The sequence below is a fragment of the Lithobates pipiens genome, unplaced genomic scaffold (assembly GCF_037356315.1).
Source record: "Lithobates pipiens isolate NorthernLeopardFrog02 unplaced genomic scaffold, aLitPip1_a1.2 Scaffold_28, whole genome shotgun sequence".
Taxonomy (NCBI): Eukaryota; Metazoa; Chordata; class Amphibia; order Anura; family Ranidae; genus Lithobates; species Lithobates pipiens.
The window spans coordinates 229,138,619-229,163,854 of record NW_027507789.1 but is presented as its reverse complement, the minus strand read 5'-3'; the positions used below and the strand labels follow the sequence as shown (position 1 = coordinate 229,163,854).

General features: G+C 51.4%; 1 protein-coding gene across 3 annotated transcripts in view; it reads left to right on the top strand.

Moving 5' to 3' along the window:
* The window catches only part of RGS9 (regulator of G protein signaling 9), a 91,598-nt gene that overhangs the window by 36,991 nt on the left and 29,371 nt on the right, over positions 1 to 25,236 (top strand). For all 3 annotated transcript variants that reach the window (XM_077460667.1, XM_077460666.1, XM_077460668.1), the window contains exons 5-13: positions 5,186 to 5,237; positions 6,748 to 6,806; positions 8,219 to 8,295; positions 10,818 to 10,899; positions 11,003 to 11,065; positions 16,653 to 16,682; positions 20,498 to 20,559; positions 23,150 to 23,263; positions 24,403 to 24,518. In XM_077460667.1, the coding sequence (XP_077316793.1) occupies positions 5,186 to 5,237; positions 6,748 to 6,806; positions 8,219 to 8,295; positions 10,818 to 10,899; positions 11,003 to 11,065; positions 16,653 to 16,682; positions 20,498 to 20,559; positions 23,150 to 23,263; positions 24,403 to 24,518 (655 nt within the window). The remainder of the gene's footprint in view (positions 1 to 5,185; positions 5,238 to 6,747; positions 6,807 to 8,218; positions 8,296 to 10,817; positions 10,900 to 11,002; positions 11,066 to 16,652; positions 16,683 to 20,497; positions 20,560 to 23,149; positions 23,264 to 24,402; positions 24,519 to 25,236) is intronic.

Below are 25,236 nucleotides of genomic sequence, written 5' to 3'. Positions count from 1 at the left end.
CTGAGAGGAGGAGGAGGTGCAGATGGGGTGCAGGAGAACTGGAAGGGGGTGAAGATGGGGTGCAGGGTGAGAGGCGGATGAGGTGAAGATGGGGTGCAGGAGGAGAGGAGGAGGAGGAGGTGAAGATGGGGTGCAGGAGGAGAGGAGGAGGAGGTGAAGATGGGGTGCAGGATGAGAGGAGGAGGAAGTGAAGATGGGATGCAGGCTGAGAGGAGGAGAAGGAGGTGAAGATGGGGTGCAGGCTGAGAGGAGGAGGTGAAGATGGGGTGCAGGCTGAGAGGAGGAGGTGAAGATGGGGTGCAGGAGGAGAGGAGGAGGTGAAGATGGGGTGCAGGAGGAGAGGGGGAGGAGGTGAAGATGGGGTGGAGGCTGAGAGGAGGAGGAGGTAAAGATGGGGTGCAGGAGGAGAAGAGGAGGAGGTGAAGATGAGGTGCAGGCTGAGAGGAGGAGGAGGTGAAGATGGGGTGCAGGAGAAGAGGAGGAGGAGGTGAAGATGGGGTGCAGGCTGAGAGGAGGAGGAGGTGAAGATGGGGTGCAGGAGAAGAGGAGGAGGTGAAGATGGGGTGCAGGCTGAGAGGAGGAGGAGGTGAAGATGGGGTGCAGGCTGAGAGGAGGAGGAGGTGAAGATGGGGTGCAGGCTGAGAGGAGGAGGTGAAGATGGGGTGCAGGCTGAGAGGAGGAGGTGAAGATGGGGTGCAGGAGGAGAGGAGGAGGTGAAGATGGGGTGCAGGAGGAGAGGGGGAGGAGGTGAAGATGGGGTGCAGGCTGAGAGGAGGAGGAGGAGGTACAGATGGGGTGCAGGAGGAGAAGAGGAGGAGGTGAAGATGAGGTGCAGGCTGAGAGGAGGAGGAGGTGAAGATGGGGTGCAGGCTGAGAGGAGGAGGAGGTGAAGATGGGGTGCAGGCTGAGAGGAGGAGGAGGTGAAGATGGGGTTCAGGCTGAGAGGAGGAGGTGAAGATGGGGTTCAGGCTGAGAGGAGGAGGAGGAAGTGAAGATGGGGTTCAGACTGAGAGGAGGAGGGGGTGAAGATGGGGTTCAGGCTGAGAGGAGGAGGGGGTGAAGATGGGGTTCAGGCTGAGAGGAGGAGGGGGTGAAGATGGGGTTCAGGCTGAGAAGAGGAGGAGGAAGTGAAGATGGGGTTCAGGCTGAGAGGAGGAGGAGGTGAAGATGGGGTTCAGGCTGAGAGGAGGAGGATGTGAAGATGGGGTTCAGGCTGAGAGGAGGAGGGGGTGAAGATGGGGTTCAGGCTGAGAAGAGGAAGTGAAGATGGGGTTCAGGCTGAGAGGAGGAGGGGGTGAAGATGGGGTTCAGGCTGAGAGGAGGAGGGGGTGAAGATGGGGCTCAGGCTGAGAGGAGGAGGAGGTGAAGATGGGGTTCAGGCTGAGAGGAGGAGGAGGAAGTGAGGATGGGGTTCAGGCTGAGAGGAGGAAGGGGTGAAGATGGGGTTCAAGCTGAGGAGGAGGGGGTGAAGATGGGTTTCAGGCTGAGAAGAGGAGGAGGAAGTGAAGATGGGGTTCAGGCTGAGAGGAGGAGGAGGAGGAGGTGAAGATGGGGTTCAGGCTGAGAGGAGGAGGTGGTGAAGATGGGGTTCAGGCTGAGAGGAGGAGGAGGTGAAGGTGGGGTTCAGGCTGAGAGGAGGAGGAGGTGAAGGTGGGGTTCAGGCTGAGAGGAGGAGGAGGTGAAGGTTGGTTTCAGGCTGAGAGGAGGAGGAGGTGAAGGTGGGGTTCAGGCTGAGAGGAGGAGGAGGTGAAGATGGGGTTCAGGCTGAGAGGAGGAGGGGGTGGTAAAGATGGGATGCAGGCTGAGAAGAAGTGGATGGAGAAAGAGGTGAAAATTGGGTGCAGGCTGAGAGGAGGAAGAGGTGAAAATGGGGGGGCAGGCTAAGAGGAGAAGAGGTGAAGATGGGGTTCAGGCTGAGAGGAGGTGAAGATGGGGTTCAGGCTGAGAGGAGGAGGAGATGAAGATGGGGTTCAGGCTGAGAGGAGGAGGAGGAGGAGGAGGGGGTGGTAAAGGTGGGATGCAGGCTGAGAGGAAGTGGATGGAGAAAGAGGTGAAAATTGGGTGCAGGCTGAGAGGAGGAAGAGGTGAAAATGGGGGGCAGGCTAAGAGGAGAAGAGGTGAACATGGGGGGGCAGGCTGAGAGGAGGATGAGGGGAAGATGGGTTGCAGGTTGAGAGGAGAAGAGGTGAAGATGGGGTTCAGGCTGAGCGGAGGAGGAGGTGAAGATGGGGTGCAGGCTGAGAGGAGGAGGAGGAAGTGAAGATGGGGTGCAGGCTGAGAGGAGAAGAGGTGAAGATGGGGTGCAGAATGAGAGGAGGAGGCGGAAGTGAAGATGGGGGGGCAGACTGAGAGGAGGAGGAGGAGGTGAAGATGGGGTTCAGGCTGAGAGGAGGAGGGGGTGAAGATGGGGTTCAGGCTGAGATGAGGGGGTGAAGATGGGGTTCAGGCTGAGAGGAGGAGGTGAAGAAGGGGTTCAGGCTGAGAGGAGGAGGGGGTGAAGATGGGGTTCTGGCTGAGAGGAGGAGGGGGTGAAGATGGGGTGCAGGCTGAGAGGAGGAGGAAGTGAAGATGGGGTGCAGGCTGAGAGGAGGAGGAGGAGGAGGAGGAAGTGAAGATGGGGTGCAGGCTGAGAGGAGAAGGAGGAGGAGGAAGTGAAGATGGGGTGCAGGCTGAGAGGAAGAGGAGGTGAAGATGGGGTGCAGGAGGAGAGGAGGAAGAAGTGAAGATGGGGTGCAGGCTGAGAGGAGGGGGAGGTGAAGATGGGGGGCAGACTGAGAGGAGGAGGAGGTGCAGATGGGGTGCAGGAGAACTGGAAGGGGGTGAAGATGGGGTGCAGGGTGAGAGGCGGATGAGGTGAAGATGGGGTGCAGGAGGAGAGGAGGAGGAGGAGGAGGTGAAGATGGGGTGCAGGAGGAGAGGAGGTGAAGATGGGGTGCAGGAGGAGGAGGAGGAGGTGAAGATGGGGTGCAGGCTGAGAGGAGGAGGAGGTGAAGATGGGGTGCAGGCTAAGAGGAGGAGGTGGTGAAGATGGGGTGCAGGATGAGAGGAGGAGGAAGTGAAGATGGGATGCAGGCTGAGAGGAGGAGAAGGAGGTGAAGATGGGGTGCAGGCTGAGAGGAGGAGGAGGTGAAGATGGGGTGCAGGAGAAGAGGAGGAGGAGTTGAAGATGGGGTGCAGGAGGAGAGGAGGAGGTGAAGATGGGGTGGAGGCTGAGAGGAGGAGGAGGTAAAGATGGGGTGCAGGAGGAGAAGAGGAGGAGGTGAAGATGAGGTGCAGGCTGAGAGGAGGAGGAGGTGAAGATGGGGTGCAGGAGAAGAGGAGGAGGAGGTGAAGATGGGGTGCAGGCTGAGAGGAGGAGGAGGTGAAGATGGCGTGCAGGAGAAGAGGAGGAGGTGAAGATGGGGTGCAGGCTGAGAGGAGGAGGAGGTGAAGATGGGGTGCAGGCTGAGAGGAGGAGGAGGTGAAGATGGGGTGCAGGAGAAGAGGAGGAGGAGGTGAAGATGGGGTGCAGGCTGAGAGGAGGAGGTGAAGATGGGGTGCAGGGTAAGTGGAAGGGGAATAAGATAAAGGAGCTAAAGATGGGGTACAGGCTGAGAGCCAGTGGATGGATAAGGAGGTGAAAATGGGGTGCAGGGTAAAATGTAGGGGATGTTGGGCTTGGGGGTGCGGGGTAAAATGTAGGGGATGTTGGGTTTGGGGGTGCGGGGTAAAATGTAGGGGATGTTGGGTTTGGGGGTGTGGGGTAAAATGTAGGGGATGTTAGGGTTGGGGGTGCGGGGTAAAATGTAGGGGATGTTAGGGTTGGGGGTGCAGGGTAAAATGTAGGGGATGTTAGGTTTGGGGGTGCAGGGTAAAATGTAGGGGATGTTAGGTTTGGGGGTGCGGGGTAAAATGTAGGGGATGTTAGGGTTGGGGGTGCGGGGTAAAATGTAGGGGATGTCAGGTTTGGGGGTGCGGGGTAAAATGTAGGGGATGTTAGGGTTGGGGGTGCAGGGTAAAATGTAGGGGATGTTAGGTTTGGGGGTGCAGGGTAAAATGTAGGGGATGTTAGGGTTGGGGGTGCAGGGTAAAATGTAGGGGATGTTAGGTTTGGGGGTGCAGGGTAAAATGTAGGGGATGTTAGGGTTGGGGGTGCAGGGTAAAATGTAGGGGATGTTAGGTTTGGGGGTGCAGGGTAAAATGTAGGGGATGTTAGGGTTGGGGGTGCAGGGTAAAATGTAGGGGATGTTAGGGTTGGGGGTGCAGGGTAAAATGTAGGGGATGTCAGGTTTGGGGGTGCGGGGTAAAATGTAGGGGATGTTAGGTTTGGGGGTGCAGGGTAAAATGTAGGGGATGTTGGGTTTTGGGGTGCGGGGTAAAATGTAGGGGATGTTAGGGTTGGGGGTGCAGGGTAAAATGTAGGGGATGTTAGGTTTGGGGGTGCGGGGTAAAATGTAGGGGATGTTAGGTTTGGGGGTGCAGGGTAAAATGTAGGGGATGTTAGGGTTGGGGGTGCAGGGTAAAATGTAGGGGATGTTAGGTGTGGGGGTGCAGGGTAAAATGTAGGGGATGTTAGGGTTGGGGGTGCAGGGTAAAATGTAGGGGATGTTAGGTTTGGGGGTGCAGGGTAAAATGTAGGGGATGTTAGGGTTGGGGGTGCAGGGTAAAATGTAGGGGATGTCAGGTTTGGGGGTGCGGGGTAAAATGTAGGGGATGTTAGGGTTGGGGGTGCAGGGTAAAATGTAGGGGATGTTAGGTGTGGGGGTGCGGGGTAAAATGTAGGGGATGTTAGGTGTGGGGGTGCAGGGTAAAATGTAGGGGATGTTAGGGTTGGGGGTGCAGGGTAAAATGTAGGGGATGTTAGGTTTGGGGGTGCAGGGTAAAATGTAGGGGATGTTAGGTTTGGGGGTGCAGGGTAAAATGTAGGGGATGTTAGGTTTGGGGGTGCAGGGTAAAATGTAGGGGATGTTAGGGTTGGGGGTGCAGGGTAAAATGTAGGGGATGTTAGGTTTGGGGGTGCAGGGTAAAATGTAGGGGATGTTAGGTGTGGGGGTGCGGGGTAAAATGTAGGGGATGTTAGGTTTGGGGGTGCGGGGTTAGGGTTGGGGGCGCTCTGTATATGGTAATGATAATGTTCCCTCTGCTTTGTGGCTGTGAAGTTCTACGTTTCCCATAATGCTTAGCGCGGTTCTCTCTCTCATTCCAGACTCCATACTTTTGGCCAACACAGCAGTGGCCAGCGGAGGATACGGACTATGGTGAGTGGGAGGGGTTATATGGTGGGGAGGGGCAACAAAGAATGATTAGTTTTTGGCTAAGATCAAGTGTAGTATCTGTTCTTATCAGTTGCCAATAGGTGGCGCTTGCTTCCGTCCCTGCTCTACGGCGAGGTGGAGTAGGGGTGGCGGTTGCTATGCAAAGCCTGTTGGTGTAAAGGTGACCCGGACTGGTTTGTAGCCGGTTCGGGAAGCCTCCTGATGAGGGCGGAGAACCACGGGTCGGCGCCAGGGGAGGGGACCCTGGCAGATCGGCTTGGATTGTGGCAGCTTTAGCCCCGGTCAGTTTTTCGGGAGGGAACGCTTAGCTCTCCTGTTCCAGCAGGGGGGCGGCCTGTACCTCTTGACTATAATTAGGTAGGAGTGATGGGAGTGAGGGTTTGACCGGATGGCAAAGGGTCTCACCAAGCTCCTGGATCTCCATGCCTTTCTGGCTGTGGTGGGGGTTGTTGTGGTCTGGGTTGGGGGGTCGGGGATGCTTTTGTTAGAAAGCCCATGGTGATGTGCCCCTGGAGTGGCAGTCCAGGGGTGCCTTCTTTCACTGTGCTCTGCACTTTGATATTCGGCACCTAGGTCACGTCACCATTAACACGCTTTTTTTACACCTGCCTCTAGGGCCCGGCCTTTTGGCTAGGACCAGAGGAATTTTTGATTCCTGACCGGAGGGCCGATCATTGTATATTGTATTGCACAATGGCCACTTTTTACTCTCCTCTCCACTATCCCTTTCCTCACTTTTTATTTATTTTATTTGTGTGTATTTTGTCACTGTTTGTCACTGCACGTGTGATGAGTAGGGTGTCGGTCCTCGGACCAATCCTGAAAGTCTTTGGGAGAGCGGACATAGGCCTTCTGGCTTGGCCCAATCTCCATGAGGGGGGGCCTACCTTCGGGGAAGCCCCCACAGTACCAAGTACCTAGGAGGTTCTGTTTCGGCAGTCCTCCCGGGGAAAGGAGGTCTTCCGGTTTCGTCCGGGGCCCACTTGTTGAGTCTGGTACCTCAGTCCCCGTCCGGAGCCTAACGCCCCGGGGGATCAGGGTATGGTCCTTCTTTTGGAGGACATCAGACACCCGTCTGCACTTTTTAGTGTTTCACTCTTTGTGTGTCTGCACTTTTTTTATGCACCGGATGGAAGTTTTTTGGGTGTGTTTTGCACGCCATGGGCTTTTTCAATAGAAAAAAAACAAAGAATGATTAGTGATCAGAAAAGTATCAATGCATTCAGTGTGCTGTATGTAAAGGGGGCGGAGACAATGAATGGCAGTCTTTGGTTGGTGAGGGCGGGGATCCTAGAGGATTAGCAGATATCTGACTGACATTCACAAAGCCAATGATATTCACGTCTAAGAAAGCGACAGTTATTTTCAGTCCAATAGGATGTGAGGATTGCAGTCACATGGATAATATAGAGAGACCTATCCTTGTGTTAGAGCTTTGTGAATTGAGCCAATTCTTTCCTGTAGTGATTATTTGTCGGGGTTTGTGTTGCAGCGATTTACCTGGCGAAGAAGAATATCCGGAAGAAGGGGATTCTGGAGGAGTATGAGAAGGTAAGTACACAGGGGCGGGGACAGATCACAAGGGCGGGGACAGATCTGGCCATTCAGAAGTGATCCACCACACCCACTGAGAATCCTCCAATCACAGCTGATGATGTCACGAATCTTGGCTCAAAGATCCGTTCCACCGACCTGAATATCCAACATCTCCAACACTTACCATTCCTCTCACATTTATAGTGCTTCCAAGAGAACCTGTCAGTAAAAATGTATCAAACTGACGCATTGCCATTCTATTCAACCCTAAAACCAGGTCCTTAGAGTACTTCTAGATATCTGCCCCCCCCTTCTCCTTTCCAGATATTCCCCCTCCCCCTTCTAGATATCTGCCCCCTTCTCCTTTCCAGATATCCCCCCTCCACTTCTAGATATCTGTCCCCCCCTTCTCCTTTCCAGATATACCCCCTCCCCCTTCTAGATATCTGTCCCCCCCTTCTCCTTTCCAGATATCCCCCCTCCACTTCTAGATATCTGTCCCCCCCTTCTCCTTTCCAGATATACCCCCTCCCCCTTCTAGATATCTGCCCCCCCCTTCTCCTTTCCAGATATACCCCCTCCCCCTTCTAGATATCTTCCCCCCCCTTCTCCTTTCCAGATATACCCCCTCCCCCTTCTAGATATCTTCCCCCCCCCCTTCTCCTTTCCAGATACCCCCCTCCCCCTTCTAGATATCTGCCCCCCCCCTTTTCTCCTTTTTCAGATATCTCCCCCCTCCCCCTTCTAGATATCTCCCCCCCAGATATCTGACCCCCATTATAGACGTTAGTTTCCTCTCTAAACCCCGGTACGTTCTGTTCCCTGCTCCCCTTCTCTATGCCCCAGTACTCAACTTATGTTCCGTACCCCACCCTGTGTACCCCAAGGTACTGACATTCTGTCCCCTTCCCCATTGCACCCCAGTGCTCGCGTTCTGTTCCATAAACAAACCCCTTTACCTCCTTCATACCCCAGTACTCTCATTTTGCTCCATGCTTCACCCTGCGCCCCAGTACTCACATTACCCCTGCCTCCACCTGCGCCCCAGTATTCACTTTCTGTTCTACCCCCCTGCACCCCAGTATTCATGTTTTCCTACCCTCCCCCTCCGCCCCAGTATTCACAAAATATGCTACATTCCTGCACCCCAATACTCACTCCGTTTCCCCCTGTACCCCAGTATTCAGATTCTGCTCCCCCCTGCACCCCAGTATTCACATTCTGTTTGCCCCCTGCACCCCAGTATTTACCCTTTCTTTGACACCCCCCCCCACTGCACCCCGGTACTGACACTCTGTTCCCTGCCCTCACTCACAGATAGCGCTGTGTTTTTCCACCTCCTCTCCCCGCCGTCTCCCTGGACTCTTCATAATTTATGCAAATTTCTATAAGAGCTCATTAGCTTTCCCTTCCTCTTTCCGTTCCAGGAAAACTACAGCAATTTGAATAAGAAAATTAACCACAAATGGGACTTTGTCGTCATGCAGGCGAAGGAGCAGTACAAGTGAGTACTCCGCCCCTGTACGTGTCGTCTTGTTAACTCCTTTCTTCCAACATGGAGAGGAGATCGCAGTGCCGTCTGGTAACCCGCCACTACCGCTATCACTTATAGGTTGTGAGATGAGATGGGTGTGATCACCTCGCCGACACCCGCACAGGTTTGGGACCCGATTCCTCAACCTGCAAAGCAGCACCTAACCATCCTAAAGGCATGCCAAAGTCACCTCTCAGTCATTGTTCTCTCATGTCATTTAGCATGCCTTAACATGGGCCTCAAAACTGTTCTGTTATCGGGAACACCTAGAAATGTTCAGCCTACCTACACCGTACCCCGACTTCTGTCCTCCATTCCTCCTGAAAGCTAGCAGTGCACTTCCTGTGCCTAGCCACGCCTCCTGTTATGTAGCCTCACATATCTGCCTTAGGGCACTATTCCCCCCACTGACACCATAGATGGGGCACTATTCCCCCCACTGACACCATAGATGGGGCACTATTCCCCCCACTGACACCATAGATGGGGCACTATTCCCCCCACTGACACCATAGATGGGGCACTATTCCCCCCACTGACACCATAGATGGGGCACTATTTCCCCCACTGACACCATAGATGGGGCACTATTCCTCCCACTGACACCATAGATGGGGCACTATTCCTCCCACTGACACCATAGATGGGGCACTATTCCCCCCACTGACACCAATGATGGGGCACTATTCCCCTCACTGACACCAATGATGGGGCACTATTCCCCCCACTGACACCATAGATGGGGCACTATTCCCCCCCACTGACACCATAGATGGGGCACTATTCCCCCCCACTGACACCATAGATGGGGCACTATTCCCCCCCACTGACACCATAGATGGGGCACTATTCCCCCCCACTGACACCGTAGATGGGGCACTATTCCCCCCCACTGACACCGTAGATGGGGCACTATTCCCCCCCACTGACACCATAGATGGGGCACTATTCCCCCCCCACTGACACCATAGATGGGGCACTATTCCCCCCCACTGACACCAATGATGGGGCACTATTCCCCCCCACTGACACCATAGATGGGGCACTATTCCCCCCACTGACACCATAGATGGGGCACTATTCCCCCCACTGACACCATAGATGGGGCACTATTCCCCCCACTGACACCATAGATGGGGCACTATTCCTCCCACTGACACCATAGATGGGGCACTATTCCCCCCCACTGACACCATAGATGGGGCACTATTCCCCCCCACTGACACCATAGATGGGGCACTATTCCCCCCCACTGACACCATAGATGGGGCACTATTCCCCCCACTGACACCAATGATGGGGCACTATTCCCCCCACTGACACCATAGATGGGGCACTATTCCCCCCACTGACACCATAGATGGGGCACTATTCCCCCCACTGACCCCATCGACGGGGCACTATTCCTCCCACTGACCCCATCGACGGGGCACTATTCCTCCCACTGACCCCATCGACGGGGCACTATTCCTCCCACTGACCCCATCGACGGGGCACTATTCCTCCCACTGACCCCATCGACGGGGCACTATTCCTCCCACTGATACCAATGATGGGGCGCTATACCACTGACACCAATGTTGGGGCACTATTCCTCCCCCTGACACCAATGTTGGGGCACTCTTCCTCCCACTGATACCAATGTTGGGGCACTATTCCTCCCACTGATACCAATGTTGGGGCATGTTCTACTCCTAATGGCCACAGTCTGGCCCTCCTAAAGTACAGTAAACTGGCCCTTTATTTGTAAGGTTTGGAGACCCCTGATTGCAGGAGACTTGGAGTGAGATTTGGTGATGTCACTAGTGGGCTGGTCACTGTTCTCCTTGCTGGAGTGGCAGCTGTACCCGAGGACCAGTGGGAGGATCTCCCTGCTTCTACATCATCCATTCTGTGGATCCGCCTCTCTAATTACCCCACCATTCACCAGGGGAGGGGGCAGATCTGACATGAGGAAGCAAAGTCCTGCTTCTACCAAGATGGCCGTCTTCATGAAGATGCAGTCCAGAACACGACTTAGTCAGTAATGAGGTAAAGATCAGCTGCAGGAAGACCATAGGCTGTATTGGGGACTCGTCCTTCGCTCTCTACTTGCCGTTTTTCCTGGGTTTCAGAGTTCAGGTCCTCTGTTCATACTTTTAAGGTGGTAGGCTTAAAAAAATAAAAAAATAAATAAAAAAAATCTGAGGATAAATGTCACAAGCATTCACCCAGCCCCCCCCCCCCCCACAAATTCTGACCATATTTCGCTAAGTATGTTGATTTCCTATGATTGTTAGCTCCATCTAGTGGCCATATTACTTTCTTTCCTAAAATGCCTTAAATGGGGAAGTGCCCCGTTATGGCCACTATATGGCGCTGTGGATCATAAAAATTTGTTGTTTTTTTCATTTCTGTGATGATTGATACTCTGTTATTCTCTCGTTGGTGGATACAGACAATACTTCATGAATATTATCTGTGAAATGTGACATTGTTATCATTCATTTCAGGGCGGGAAAGGAGCGGAAGAAGGCGGACCGGCTGGTGCTGGATTGCCAGGAGAAGGCCTATTGGCTGGTACACCGGCCACCAGTGAGTGACCCGCCACCTGGCCGCAAATTTATTGTACGATTTGAATTATTATTTTTTTTTTTTTAATCCATGAATGAAATGAACCCCGCCCCTTTTCTTCCAGCCGGGGATGCTGGACGTGTTGGATTATGGGATGGACAGGGCCAATGACCCCAACGTTGTCAAGGTAAACAGGTGAGGCTCCGGTGCAGGCGCTGCGGATGTACAGAGCGCTGAGATACAGGATGGTGCCATGTGAGGCGGGTGATGTCACGGGGGAGGGGGGGGGTGGTTTTTCTAAACTGAGGATTTTACCCCCCCCCCCCCAGGGAAATTTGGGGTGTTTGGAATATGGTGAACAAATGAGCAGTTGGCAAGTTTTCTGCGCTGGAGGTGAAAGGGTTAAGGCCAGACCGCTCGGCGTCCTTCCTAATTGTATTGGCACGGCGGTCCTGCAGGGCAGAATTATGCGGTCGCGCTCGGCGGCCGGGGTGACGGGACGCACCATGAAGGATTGCTGATAAACTTCCCATCAAGGCCCTCGGAGGAGTCGGAGATGAGAGATTAGTGGGGTCTGGTGGGATCTGTTGCTATGGCAACGCCGTGCGTGTAATAAGGCCAAGGAGGGGGTCTCAGGAAGACAAGCGGAGACGAGTTCCTCTGACTCATCTCCTGTACAGCCAAACCGACGCAGACTGAAGGGGGGAACTATAAGAGCCTGCGCTATTTTCTGATTGCGTCACCGAGGAGAGGGCTCCTTTAATGATTTCAGCTCCACGGGGGAGGGGGGGGGGGCAATTCATCAAATCAGAATCCCTTCCCTTCACTAAAATAGATCTTTATCCTTCATTTACACAGTGGAGGCGGGATGTCAGTATTGCAGTGTCTGGTTTCTATGGGTTACCGCACTTTACAAATGATTGTTACTAATGGCTGTAACTCTTTTATCAATGGTTGTTACTCTATATCAGTGCTCTCCAAACTGCAGCCCGGGGGCCGGATGTGGCCCTTTGCTTGCCTTTATCAGGCCCTTGGGTTACTAATCCTCCCACTGATGCAAGGAACTATACCTTCTTCACCAACAATAGGACACAAATCCTACCACTGACCCCCAACAATGGGGCACTATTCCTCCCACTGACCCCCAACAATGGGGCACTATTCCTCCCACTGACCCCCAACAATGGGGCACTATTCTTCCCACTGACACCAATAATTGGGCACTATTCCTCCCCCTGGCACCAACGATGGGGCACTATTCCTCCCCCTGGCACCAACGATGGGGCACTATTCCTCCCACTGACACCAACGATGGGGCACTATTCCTCCCACTGACACCAACGATGGGGCACTATTCCTCCCACTGACACCAACGATGGGGCACTATTCCTCCCACTGACACCATCGATGGGGCACTATTCCTCCCACTGACACCATCGATGGGGCACTATTCCTCCCACTGACACCATCGATGGGGCACTATTCCTCCCACTGACACCAATGATGGGGCACTATTCCTCCCACTGACACCAATGATGAGGCACTATTCCTCCCACTGACACCAATGATGGGGCACTATTCCTCCCACTGACACCAATGATGAGGCATTCTTTACTCTCATTGATACCAAAGGATTTTCTACTCCCACCGGCCCCCTCAAGCTCTGAAGGACAGTAATCTGGCCCTTTGTTCAGAAAGTTTGGAGACCCCCTGATTTATATCCTTGGTTGTTACTCTATCAGTAGCTCCTCTATCTGCTGTCCCCATGAACTGTCAATTACCTCCCACTTATCTGTGTTCTATGGACCTTCGGTCTGTGTCCTCCCCCTACTGACATAAATGGAGTGGAGTAGATGCAGTGTGTCCTAGCGAGGTGTATCAGAACTGATAGTATAGCCAGTGTCCTATCATATAGTGTCCCCCATCGGATAGTGTCCGCTGTGTACTGCGCATGCGCAGTACACAGCACACACATATTCCGAAAATAGCCGAAGATGAACGGCGCCTGCGCACTGAGTCCAGATTCTAGCCCCACCATCCAAGTGGACATAGAGTTGGAATAAAAAGAGCCGAGCGCAGCGAGGCCGAGCCCGAAGCGTGACGAGCGAAGCGAGCCTGCAAGGGGCCCTCTAGTTTTCCCAGCCCTATGTCCGCTTGGATGGTGGGGCTACCACCTCCACTCACGGAGCAGGCGCCGAGATTTTCCGAAACTTCTTCTGCTCCGTACTGCGCAAGCGCAGTACAGGGCGGACACTATATGAAGGCAGGACACTATATGCCAGAACACCGGCCATACAAAGCCCTTTTTAGTCCAATCTTGAGTTTTCCATATGGAGACACGGTGCTGGGTTTGACCAGAGCCCTTAATCTGTTATTGTCTATGCTCAGAACCATATTTTTCCTCGATGAGTCCTAAGACTCCAGTACAGAGGACATTCAGATATAGACATGGCAGGTGACAATTGTTCCATAGTTCTCCTCTGTGGGTCCTAAGACTCCACATAGTTCTCCTCTATGAATCCTATGACTCCAGTACTGAGGTCATTCATACTATAGACATGGTGGGTGGTGGTTGTTCTCTAGTTCTCCTCTATGAGTCCTATAACTCCAGTACTGAGGTCATTCATACTATAGACATGGTGGGTGGTGGTTGTTCTCTAGTTCTCCTCTATGAGTCCTATGACTCCAGTACAGAGGATATTCATACTATAGACATTACGGGTGGTGATTGTTCCATAGATCTCCTCTGTGGGTCCTATGACTCCAGTACAGAGGATATTCATACTATAGACATTACGGGTGGTGATTGTTCCATAGATCTCCTCTGTGGGTCCTATGACTCCAGTAATAGATTTCTGTGCAGAGTTTCCTCGGATCTACATTGTAATCCGGGTTTATGGTGCAGATTTTACAATCAGAGATTATTATAACTGAGAACCCAAATCAAATAGATTGAGCTGGGGAGAAGAAAAAAACATTCTATGTTCACAAATGTATGACACAGCTCAGCCCCTCCTGCAGACTCTCACCTTGTGATTACAACGTTACAATGTACAGTCTGATCGCAGAGGGAAGGGAGACCGAGGAAATGGTTCCTCCTTCCTGCAGCAGACTGAGGACATCTCATTCTAGGCAAAGTCACTATCTGGAGATCAAGGATGACTTTTTAATGATAAAAGATTGAGCTTTTCTGAGGAATGATCCTGTTGCTGTAGAGTGTGACATTACCGACAGGTCCACGTGAAGTGTGGTAACCCATAACGACCAATAAGAATGCATCCTGCACTGGTGTGACATGCAGCTAGAGGCGACTTGTAGCTGCCCACAGGGGGAGAATATTTGTAGATGCCCACAGACTTGTAATGGCCTTCAGGGGGAGGAGACTTGTGGTGGCCCACGGGGGGTGGAGACTTGTAGTGGTCCACAGGGGGAGGAGACTTGTAGTGGTCCACAGGGGGAGGAGACTTGTAGTGGTCCACGGGGGGAGGAGACTTGTAGTGGCCCACAGGGGGTGGAGACTTGTAGTGGTCCACAGGGGGAGGAGACTTGTAGTGGTCCACAGGGGGAGGAGACGTGTAGTGGTCCACAGGGGGAGGAGACTTGTAGTGGTCCACGGGGGGAGGAGACTTGTAGTGGCCCACAGGGAGAGGAGACTTGTACTGGTCCACGGGGGGAGGAGACTTGTACTGGTCCACGGGGGGAGGAGACTTGTAGTGGCCCACAGGGGGAGGAGACTTGTAGTGGCCCACAGGGGGAGGAGACTTGTAGTGGCCCACAGGGGGTGGAGACTTGTAGTGGTCCACAGAGGGAGGAGACTTGTAGTGGCCCGCAGGGGGAGGAGACTTGTAGTGGCCCACAGGTAGGGGGTGCAGTATGAAGGGCTGTGTGCATAGTATGACGTATTGGCGGTCTCTGTAATGTGACGTTTCTTCTCTCTTCTCCTCTCTCCGCAGATCGCTCTTTGAACTCTTCTCTGGGGAATGGTGGTGAGAATGTGGCGGTGAGGTGGAGGCCGGGGTGTCGGATTATAAGGACTTTTCTTCAATAAAGGACCCTGGAGACACCACGGGGCCGTTTTATTCTCACTCCTCGCTCTGCCCGGCACGCCGCGCTCACATTTATCCCCCAATTTATCAGCACTCGGCGCACACGGCGCCTGACACAACAGATTTCATTATGTGTCCCCAGAGAGGCCGAGCGCACCCCTCACTTTGTAAGAGTGCAAAGGGTGTGTTTACATATGGGAAGTGTGAGTGGGCCCCTAAAGTTCATCTATGACTCTAGTGTCCGCAGGTGACAACACTGCCCCATGATTTCACTGCAGAATGAGCCGTGTTGTCACCCTGTTACAGGAAGTATAAAAATAAACCAACTTGCTGGGAGAATCAACAGGTAATAATACTATGCTAAAGGGGGACTCAGAAATTCATAGACTGGAGCTGAGGGGTGTTCATTCTACTGATGGACTCCGCCATATACATCCTCATTTCACATTGTACTTTATTACTGCAGAGTACAACTATACGGTGCTGGAGGCGAAGCGTTGTTTATATTCCAGAGTAAGTTCAGGAGTAGACAGGTGAAGAGGGGTTAGTACAGGCGAGGGGATTAGTACAGGCGAGGGGGTTAGTACAGGCGAGGAGGGGGTTGTACAGGCGAGGAGGGGGTTGTACAGGTGAGGGGGTTGTACAGACGAGGAGGGGGTTAGTACAGGCGAGGAGGGGGTTAGTACAGGCGAGGAGGGGGTTAGTACAAGCGAGGAGAGGGTTAGTACAAGCGAGGAGGGGGTCAGTACAAGCGAGGAGGGGGTCAGTACAAGCGAGGAGGGGGTTAGTACAGGGGAGGGGGTTGTACAGGTGAGGGGGTTGTACAGGTGAGGAGGGGGTTAGTACAGGCGAGGAGGGGGTTAGTACAGGCGAGGAGGGGGTTAGTACAGGCGAGGAGGGGGTTAGTACAAGCGAGGAGGGGGTCAGTACAAGCGAGGAGGGGGTCAGTACAAGCGAGGAGGGGGTCAGTACAAGCGAGGAGGGGGTTAGTACAGGGGAGGGGGTTGTACAGGTGAGGGGGTTGTACAGGCGAGGAGGGGGTTGTACAGGTTCGGGGGTTGTACAGGCGAAGGAGGGGGTTAGTACAGGCGAGGAGGGGGGGTTAGTACAGGCGAGGAGGGGGTTAGTACAGGCGAGGGGGTTGTACAAGCGAGGAGAGGTTAGTACAGGCGAGGAGGGGGGTTAGTACAGGCGAGGCGGGGGCTGTACAGGGGAGGAGGGGGTAATATAGGCGAGTAGGTAGTTAGTACAGGTGAGGGGGTTGTACAGGCGAGGCGAGTGACAGTGACCAGTATGAGAGAGTGAGAGCGATAACACCAAATTTAACACACCTGAGACCTAATGAGTCACATGACACCGAAGAGGGAAAATGGCTAATTGGGCCTAATTTGGACATTTTCCCTTAGGGGTGTACTGACTTTGTGACATATTGTATATCACTCTGCGTATAACGCATCTATATACAATATAGGAGTTTCACTTTTTGAATTGAATTACTGAAATATATGAACTTGTTGATGATATTCTAATTTTATGAGAGGCTCCTGTTTATACCGACTAATCATTTCACTGAGCGCTGCGGAGCTCCCGCCCTGATGGAGTTTAGTAAAAAGCGATATCGGTGTGACCGTCCCTCTCATGTAGTCTCTTCTCTCTTCTCTTCTCCTCTCCTCTCTTCTCTCTTCTCTCTTCTCTTCTCTTCTCTTCTCTTCTCTTTGTGTCTTGCAGAAGAAGACGGTGGATTTCTACAGGAGAGAAGTGAGTATGTGTTCCTGGAAAGACGGGGAACAGGCGTGATTACACCTTGTGGAATGAAAACACCATTCCTTCCACTCTATATATATCTGGGTGGGCGGCTGGCTCGCCAATAATATACACCATTAACTCTTCACTCCCCGCATCCGATTCCATCTTATACACCATTAACTCTTCACTCTCCGCATCCGATTCCATCTTATACACCATTAACTCTTCCCTCCCCGCATCCGATTCCATCTTATACACCATTAACTCTTCACTCCCCGCATCCGATTCCATCTTATACACCATTAACTCTTCCCTCCCCCCATCCGATTCCATCTTATACACCATTAACTCTTCCCTCCCCCCATCCGATTCCATCTTATACACCATTAACTCTTCACTCCCCCCATCCGATTCCATCTTATACACCATTAACTCTTCACTCCCCCCATCCGATTCCATCTTATACACCATTAACTCTTCACTCCCCACATCCGATTCCATCTTATACACCATTAACTCTTCACTCCCCCCATCCGATTCCATCTTATACACCATTAACTCTTCACTCCCCGCATCCAATTCCATCTTATACACCATTAACTCTTCACTCCCCGCATCCGATTCCATCTTATACACCATTAACTCTTCACTCCCCACATCCGATTCCATCTTATACACCATTAACTCTTCACTCCCCACATCCGATTCCATCTTATACACCATTAACTCTTCACTCCCCGCATCCGATTCCATCTTATACACCATTAACTCTTCACTCCCCGCATCCAATTCCATCTTATACACCATTAACTCTTCACTCCCCCCATCCGATTCCATCTTATACACCATTAACTCTTCACTCCCCACATCCGATTCCATCTTATACACCATTAACTCTTCACTCCCCGCATCCGATTCCATCTTATACACCATTAACTCTTCACTCCCCGCATCCAATTCCATCTTATACACCATTAACTCTTCACTCCCCCCATCCGATTCCATCTTATACACCATTAACTCTTCACTCCCCGCATCCAATTCCATCTTATACACCATTAACTCTTCACTCCCCGCATCCGATTCCATCTTATACACCATTAACTCTTCCCTCCCCACATCCGATTCCATCTTATACACCATTAACTCTTCACTCCCCACATCCAATTCCATCTTATACACCATTAACTCTTCACTCCCCGCATCCGATTCCATCTTATACACCATTAACTCTTCCCTCTCCACATCCGATTCCATCTTATACACCATTAACTCTTCCCTCTCCACATCCGATTCCATCTTATACACCATTAACTCTTCCCTCCCCCCATCCGATTCCATCTTATACACCATTAACTCTTCCCTCCCCCCATCCGATTCCATCTTATACACCATTAACTCTTCACTCCCCCCATCCGATTCCATCTTATACACCATTAACTCTTCACTCCCCCCATCCGATTCCATCTTATACACCATTAACTCTTCACTCCCCACATCCGATTCCATCTTATACACCATTAACTCTTCACTCCCCCCATCCGATTCCATCTTATACACCATTAACTCTTCACTCCCCGCATCCAATTCCATCTTATACACCATTAACTCTTCACTCCCCGCATCCGATTCCATCTTATACACCATTAACTCTTCACTCCCCACATCCGATTCCATCTTATACACCATTAACTCTTCACTCCCCACATCCGATTCCATCTTATACACCATTAACTCTTCACTCCCCGCATCCGATTCCATCTTATACACCATTAACTCTTCACTCCCCGCATCCAATTCCATCTTATACACCATTAACTCTTCACTCCCCCCATCCGATTCCATCTTATACACCATTAACTCTTCACTCCCCACATCCGATTCCATCTTATACACCATTAACTCTTCACTCCCCGCATCCGATTCCATCTTATACACCATTAACTCTTCACTCCCCGCATCCAATTCCATCTTATACACCATTAACTCTTCACTCCCCCCATCCGATTCCATCTTATACACCATTAACTCTTCACTCCCCGCATCCAATTCCATCTTATACACCATTAACTCTTCACTCCCCGCATCCGATTCCATCTTATACACCATTAACTCTTCCCTCCCCACATCCGATTCCATCTTATACACCATTAACTCTTCACTCCCCACATCCAATTCCATCTTATACACCATTAACTCTTCACTCCCCGCATCCGATTCCATCTTATACACCATTAACTCTTCCCTCCCCACATCCGATTCCATCTTATACACCATTAACTCTTCACTCTCCACATCCGATTCCATCTTATACACCATTAACTCTTCACTCCCCACATCCGATTCCATCTTATACACCATTAACTCTTCACTCCCCCCATCCGATTCCATCTTATACACCATTAACTCTTCCCTCCCCCCATCACCTTCCTGCTCCGAATTCTTATTATTTGTCATATTTGTATCTTTCATGTCTTTCTGCTTTTTTTCCCATGGAGTCACCATTATATTTTATATCATGCAGGAAAATAAAACCAGATTATGTCTGATAGATATCACTGGAGGTCTTCATATGGGGAATGATGGGTGATAGGGATCACTGGAGGTCTTCATATGGGGGATGATGGGTGGTAGGGATCACTGGAGGTCTTCATATGGGGGATGATGAGTGATGGGGATCAGTGGAGGTCTTTATATGAGGGATGATGGGTGATAGGAATCACTGGGGGTCTTCATATGGGGAATGATGGGTGATAGGGATCACTGGGGGTCTTCATATGAGGGATGATGGGTGATGGGGATCAGTGGAGGTCTTTATATGAGGGATGATGGGTGATAGGAATCACTGGGGGTCTTCATATGAGGGATGATGGGTGATAGGGATCAGTGGAGGTCTTTATATGGGGGATGATGGGTGATGGGGATCACTGGAGGTCTTTATATGGGGAATGATGGGTGATCGGGATCACTTGAGGTCTTCATATGGGGGGTGATGGATGATAGGGATCACTGGAGGTCTTCATATGGGGGAATGATGGGTGATCGGGATCACTTGAGGTCTTCATATGGGGGGTGATGGGTGATAGGGATCACGGGATGTCTTCATATGGGGGATGATGGGTGATAGGAATCACTGGAGGTCTTTATATGGGGGATGATGGGTGATGGGGATCACGGGAGGTCTTCATATGGGGGATGATGGGTGGTAGGGATCACTGGATGTCTTCATATGGGGGGTGATGGGTGATGGGGACCACTGGAGGTCTTTATATGGGGATGATGGGTGATGGGGATCACTGGAGGTCTTCATATGGGGGTGATGGGTGATGGGGACCTCGGTTATCTCTCCAGAGAACAGATGACAGAGGAATGTAGATTTTCGGGTGTGAAGGACAGAAGGAGGGAAATGTCTGATGTGGATCTTCTTCATATTGAGGCTCCCGGGTGGAAATCCTCCTTATTCTGTGTAGAGTTGTGTTGTGTAGGGATCGCCATAACTTGGGATAAACAGAATTTTATTTGGTGATTTCATCTCTTTCTGATCTCCTGTGATTGTTGAAAAGCGTCATTACTGATCTATATAGTAAGGGGCATAATATATAGGTATAGGGAGCAGCGTAATATATAGATATAGGGATCTATGTAATATATAGGGAGCGGTGTCATATATATGGGGAGCGGTGTATTATATAGGGAGCGGTGTAATCTTGGATGGGAACATTCTGTACAGATCAGAAGTGACGTCTCTGGTGTTGCTGGTTGGAGAGGAGTTGTAGAGGAGATGAGAACATTATCGGTGATATTGTCTGTACTCTTCTCCTGTGCAGATCATGTACTATCAGCAGTCTCTTATGAGATCCACAGTGAAATCCTCCGTGTCTGTGAATGGGTAAGAAATGTCTTCCTGGATAATAAATATGTCCCCCCTTCTTCCCTCCCACCTCTCCATTACTCCTCCCTCTCCATCCCCTCTCTATCTATATACAATGTAACAATTGTAGAGAACACTAGAGGGAATGGGTCATCACTGGTTACATGTATTAGCCGGCTCCCTCTAGTGTAAGCTGTGATGTAGAGAAATTAAAGCGGGAGTCCGCCGGGACTTCGCGTTTTTTTTTTTTAAAAGCCAGCAGCTACAAATACTGCAGCTGCTGACTTTTAAAACAATGACACTTGCCCGCCCAGCGCGCCCGCGATGTCGGCACCCGAAGCCGATCTCTCGATCGTCTCTCGGGTGCCGCCGCCATCTTGGGTATGGGAATCAGGAAGTGGAGCCTTTCGGCTTCATTTCCCGGTTCCCTACTGCGCATGCGCGAGTCGCGCTGCGCAATAAGGACGCTCCCCGCTGCCTCTGGGATCCGTGTGTTTCCCAGCAGGCAGCGGGGGACTTTCGGAAAGGGGCGTAGACTCTGCGGAAAGGGGCGTACCTTCTGCAGAATCTACGCCGGAAGTGGGTGCAGATACTTGTACTGTACAGGTACCTGCACCCCCCTCCCCCTTGAAAGGTGCCAATTGTGGCGCCGGAGGGGGGGAGGGTTCCAATGAGCGGAAGGTCCACTTTAGGGTGGATCTCCGCTTTAATGTCACCATACAAAGAAATGTACAATCACATCTCTGCTTCCTGAAGTGACCCCACCGTCACCCATAACACTAACCCAGAAGGGGGTGTCACCCTTCCAGCTGTATCTGGTGGAGGTGTGTGAATTAGAAATCCTTTGGATAGATGAAAAGAAAGGACGCCCGGCGTCTGGAGAAATGTGACTTCTAAGATATGGTTCATGGGTCTTTAATAAAAATGAGCAACATGTTCATCAAGCCAACGCATTTCGGGGGAATAGACTCCCCCTTCTTCAGGGCTGTTGCTGCACTATTTGGTGGGAAAGATTCCTATGAGTGCTTATGTTGGATCAAAGTTTCTGAATGGCAGCATGTCGGCTTTCCTTCCTGTTTATACCAAGAAAGCCGAAATCCCATGTGTACTTATGTACATGGGAGGAGCCTGTGATACTTATGTACATGGGAGGAGCCTGTGATACTTATGTACATGGGAGGAGCCTGTGATACTTATGTACATGGGAGGAGCCTGTGATACTTATGTACATGGGAGGAGCCTGTGATACTTATGTACATGGGAGGAGCCTGTGATACTTATGTACATGGGAGGAGTCTGTGATACTAATGTACATGGGAGGAGCCTGTGATACTTATGTACGTGGGAGGAGCCTGTGATACTTATGTACGTGGGAGGAGCCTGTGATACTTCTGTACATGGGAGGAGCCTGTGATACTTCTGTACATGGGAGGAGCCTGTGATACTTCTGTACATGGGAGGAGCCTGTGATACTTCTGTACATGGGAGGAGCCTGTGATACTTCTGTACATGGGAGGAGCCTGTGATACTTCTGTACATGGGAGGAGCCTGTGATACTTCTGTACATGGGAGGAGCCTGTGATACTTCTGTACATGGGAGGAGCCTGTGATACTTCTGTACATGGGAGGAGCCTGTGATACTTATGTACATGGGAGGAGTCTGTGATACTAATGTACATGGGAGGAGCCTGTGATACTTATGTACGTGGGAGGAGCCTGTGATACTTATGTACGTGGGAGGAGCCTGTGATACTTCTGTACATGGGAGGAGCCTGTGATACTTCTGTACATGGGAGGAGCCTGTGATACTTCTGTACATGGGAGGAGCCTGTGATACTTCTGTACATGGGAGGAGCCTGTGATACTTCTGTACATGGGAGGAGCCTGTGATACTTCTGTACATGGGAGGAGCCTGTGATACTTCTGTACATGGGAGGAGCCTGTGATACTTCTGTACATGGGAGGAGCCTGTGATACTTATGTACATGGGAGGAGCCTGTGATACTTATGTACATGGGAGGAGCCTGTGATACTTATGTACATGGGAGGAGCCTGTGATACTTATGTACATGGGAGGAGCCTGTGATACTTATGTACATGGGAGGAGCCTGTGATACTTATGTACATGGGAGGAGCCTGTGATACTTATGTACATGGGAGGAGCCTGTGATACTTATGTACATGGGAGGAGCCTGTGATACTTATGTACATGGGAGGAGCCTGTGATACTTATGTACATGGGAGGAGCCTGTGATACTTATGTACATGGGAGGAGTCTGTGATACTTATGTACATGGGAGGAGCCTGTGATACTTATGTACATGGGAGGAGCCTGTGATTCTTCTGTACATGGGAGGAGCCTGTGATACTTCTGTATAAAATAATGAATTCCATTTTGGAATAAGGCTGTAACATAACAAAATGTGGAAAAAGTGAAGCGCTGTGAATACTTCCGGAAGCTCTGTATATATGGTAGATAACATACACACAGACAGATATATTGTGTATGATGTGATGTACACTGGACCCCCCATAATCTTCCCTGTGCCCGGTCTCTTGTGCTCACTATACGATCTCCACCATATCTAATGCTGTGTTCTCCCATCAGGATCCTGAAATACTGCGAGCAATACTTCACCCATGACCCCATCATGTCCGGCTGCCTCCCCAGCAACCCCTGGATCACAGATGACGCCCTGTTCTGGGAGCTGAATGCCAAGCTGTGAGTGGTCTGTATGGGGGGGGGGGGGAGGGGAATAGCTGCCTGGACACTGAACATTGACCTGTTAACCTCCTTGTCCATGTGCTGCCCCCTGCTGGAGGCACAGACAATACTAATCGTAAGATGCTTTGGTATACTGCCCCCTGCTGGAGGCCCAGACATAACTAATGGTAAGATGACCTAGTGTGCTGCCCCCTGCTAGAGGTACTGACATTTACTAGCAGCAAGATGCCCTGGTGTAGTGCCCCCTGCTGGAGGCACAAACAATACCAATCATATGATGCTTTTGTATACTGCCCCTTGCTGGAGGTATAGACATTACTAATGTTAAGATGACCTAGTGTGCTGCCCCCTGCTGGAGCCACAGATATTACTGATAGTCGGATGTCCTGGTGTACTGCCCTCTGCTGGAAGCACAGACCATATAAGATGCCCCCATGTACTGCCCTCTGCTGGAGGTACAGACATTATAATAAGATGCTTTGGTTTACTGCCCCCTGCTGGAGGCATTTCTGTGAACTTTTAAAATGCCAGGTGGTGTATTCAGGGACACACGGGTATCCATGCCATCCCTCGCTGTAACCGATCCTTCTTCCCTGCGCTTACATGTGTCCTGCATGTTGGTGGGCTGGGGTCTCGTTGTCTCTCACACACCAGCAATACATTAGAATTGATCTTCTATGCTTGTAGAGGGAGATGAGGGCTGCCTACAACAGAATCCAGGGCAGAACACAACCAGAAGGGGGCGCCTTAGATTTTATGTTTTTTAGATATGCAATAATTAAATTTTCGATGAGGACAATGAACCTGAAAGTTGTGAAGAATAAACCCCAGTAGGACGGCCCCGGGTCCCCCCACCCCTTGGGATGACTGACCCGCTGCCCACCATTGGTGACGCAGCGTTGGCCCCCCGGTGTCTCTACATCCCGGTGATTGATGATTTTTAATCGGCCTTCAGACCGTTTATAGAGACACTGTACCCCTATTCTCAGGGTTTCCATGGAATCCAGACCCCCCCATATTACTGGTGGACCCCCCTGTACTGACAGCTGTATGGGGGGGTGATGTACTAAACTTGTGTTTCCTCCTATGTCTCCACCAATGACCAAGCCTTCCATGTCCATCAATGTGTCCTGTAGGGCGGAGGTCCCCACCAAGCTGCGTGTGGAGCGATGGGCGTTCAATTTCAGCGAGCTGATCAGAGACCCCAAGGGGCGGCAGAGCTTCCAGCAGTTCCTGAAGAAAGAGTTCAGCGGTGAGTGTAATGGGGGAGGGGGGGGGGCATTAGATGGGGGTCATTCACTTGGCCAGCAAGAGAGAAGGTCACCAAAGGGCAGATCTGGGACTTGTTACCACTCATAGTCAATGTGTATCTATAACCAAGTGTGATACTGAGCCTCCATGATTGAAAGAACTACATCCAATGAGTCAGGCTAGGGAGGAAAGAGCTTTATGATGCTGGATGTCTTTCAGCCAGGAAATGAGGGCTGGGCTCTATCTGACTGGCTGAAGCTTCTAATGCACATTGTGAGACACTCGCAGTGTGCAGTGAAATCAGAGGAAGCTTTTCAATTATTAGCTTTCTGCAAAAAGCAGGTAAGGTTGGGTTTGATTTGATGAGGGGATACGGTTGAAGGGGAATTTATGGGGGGGGGGTGATGGTTTGGGGGGGGTGGTTTAAGGGGGATAGTTTAGGGGGGTGTATTGAGGAGATTGTATTTAGGGGGATGGTTTGGGGAGTGTAGTTAGGGGGGTTGTTTGGGGGGAGTGTATTAGGGGGATTGTTTGGGGGGGTGTATTAGGGGGATGGTTTGGAGAGAATTGGGGGGGGGGGTGGTTTAGGGGGGATAGTTTAGGGGGGTGTATTGAGGAAAATGGTTTGGGGGGAGTGTATTTAGAGGGCATGTTTGGGGGGAGTGTATTTGGGGGATTGTTTGGGGGGAGTGTATTTGGGGGATTGTTTGGGGGGGTGT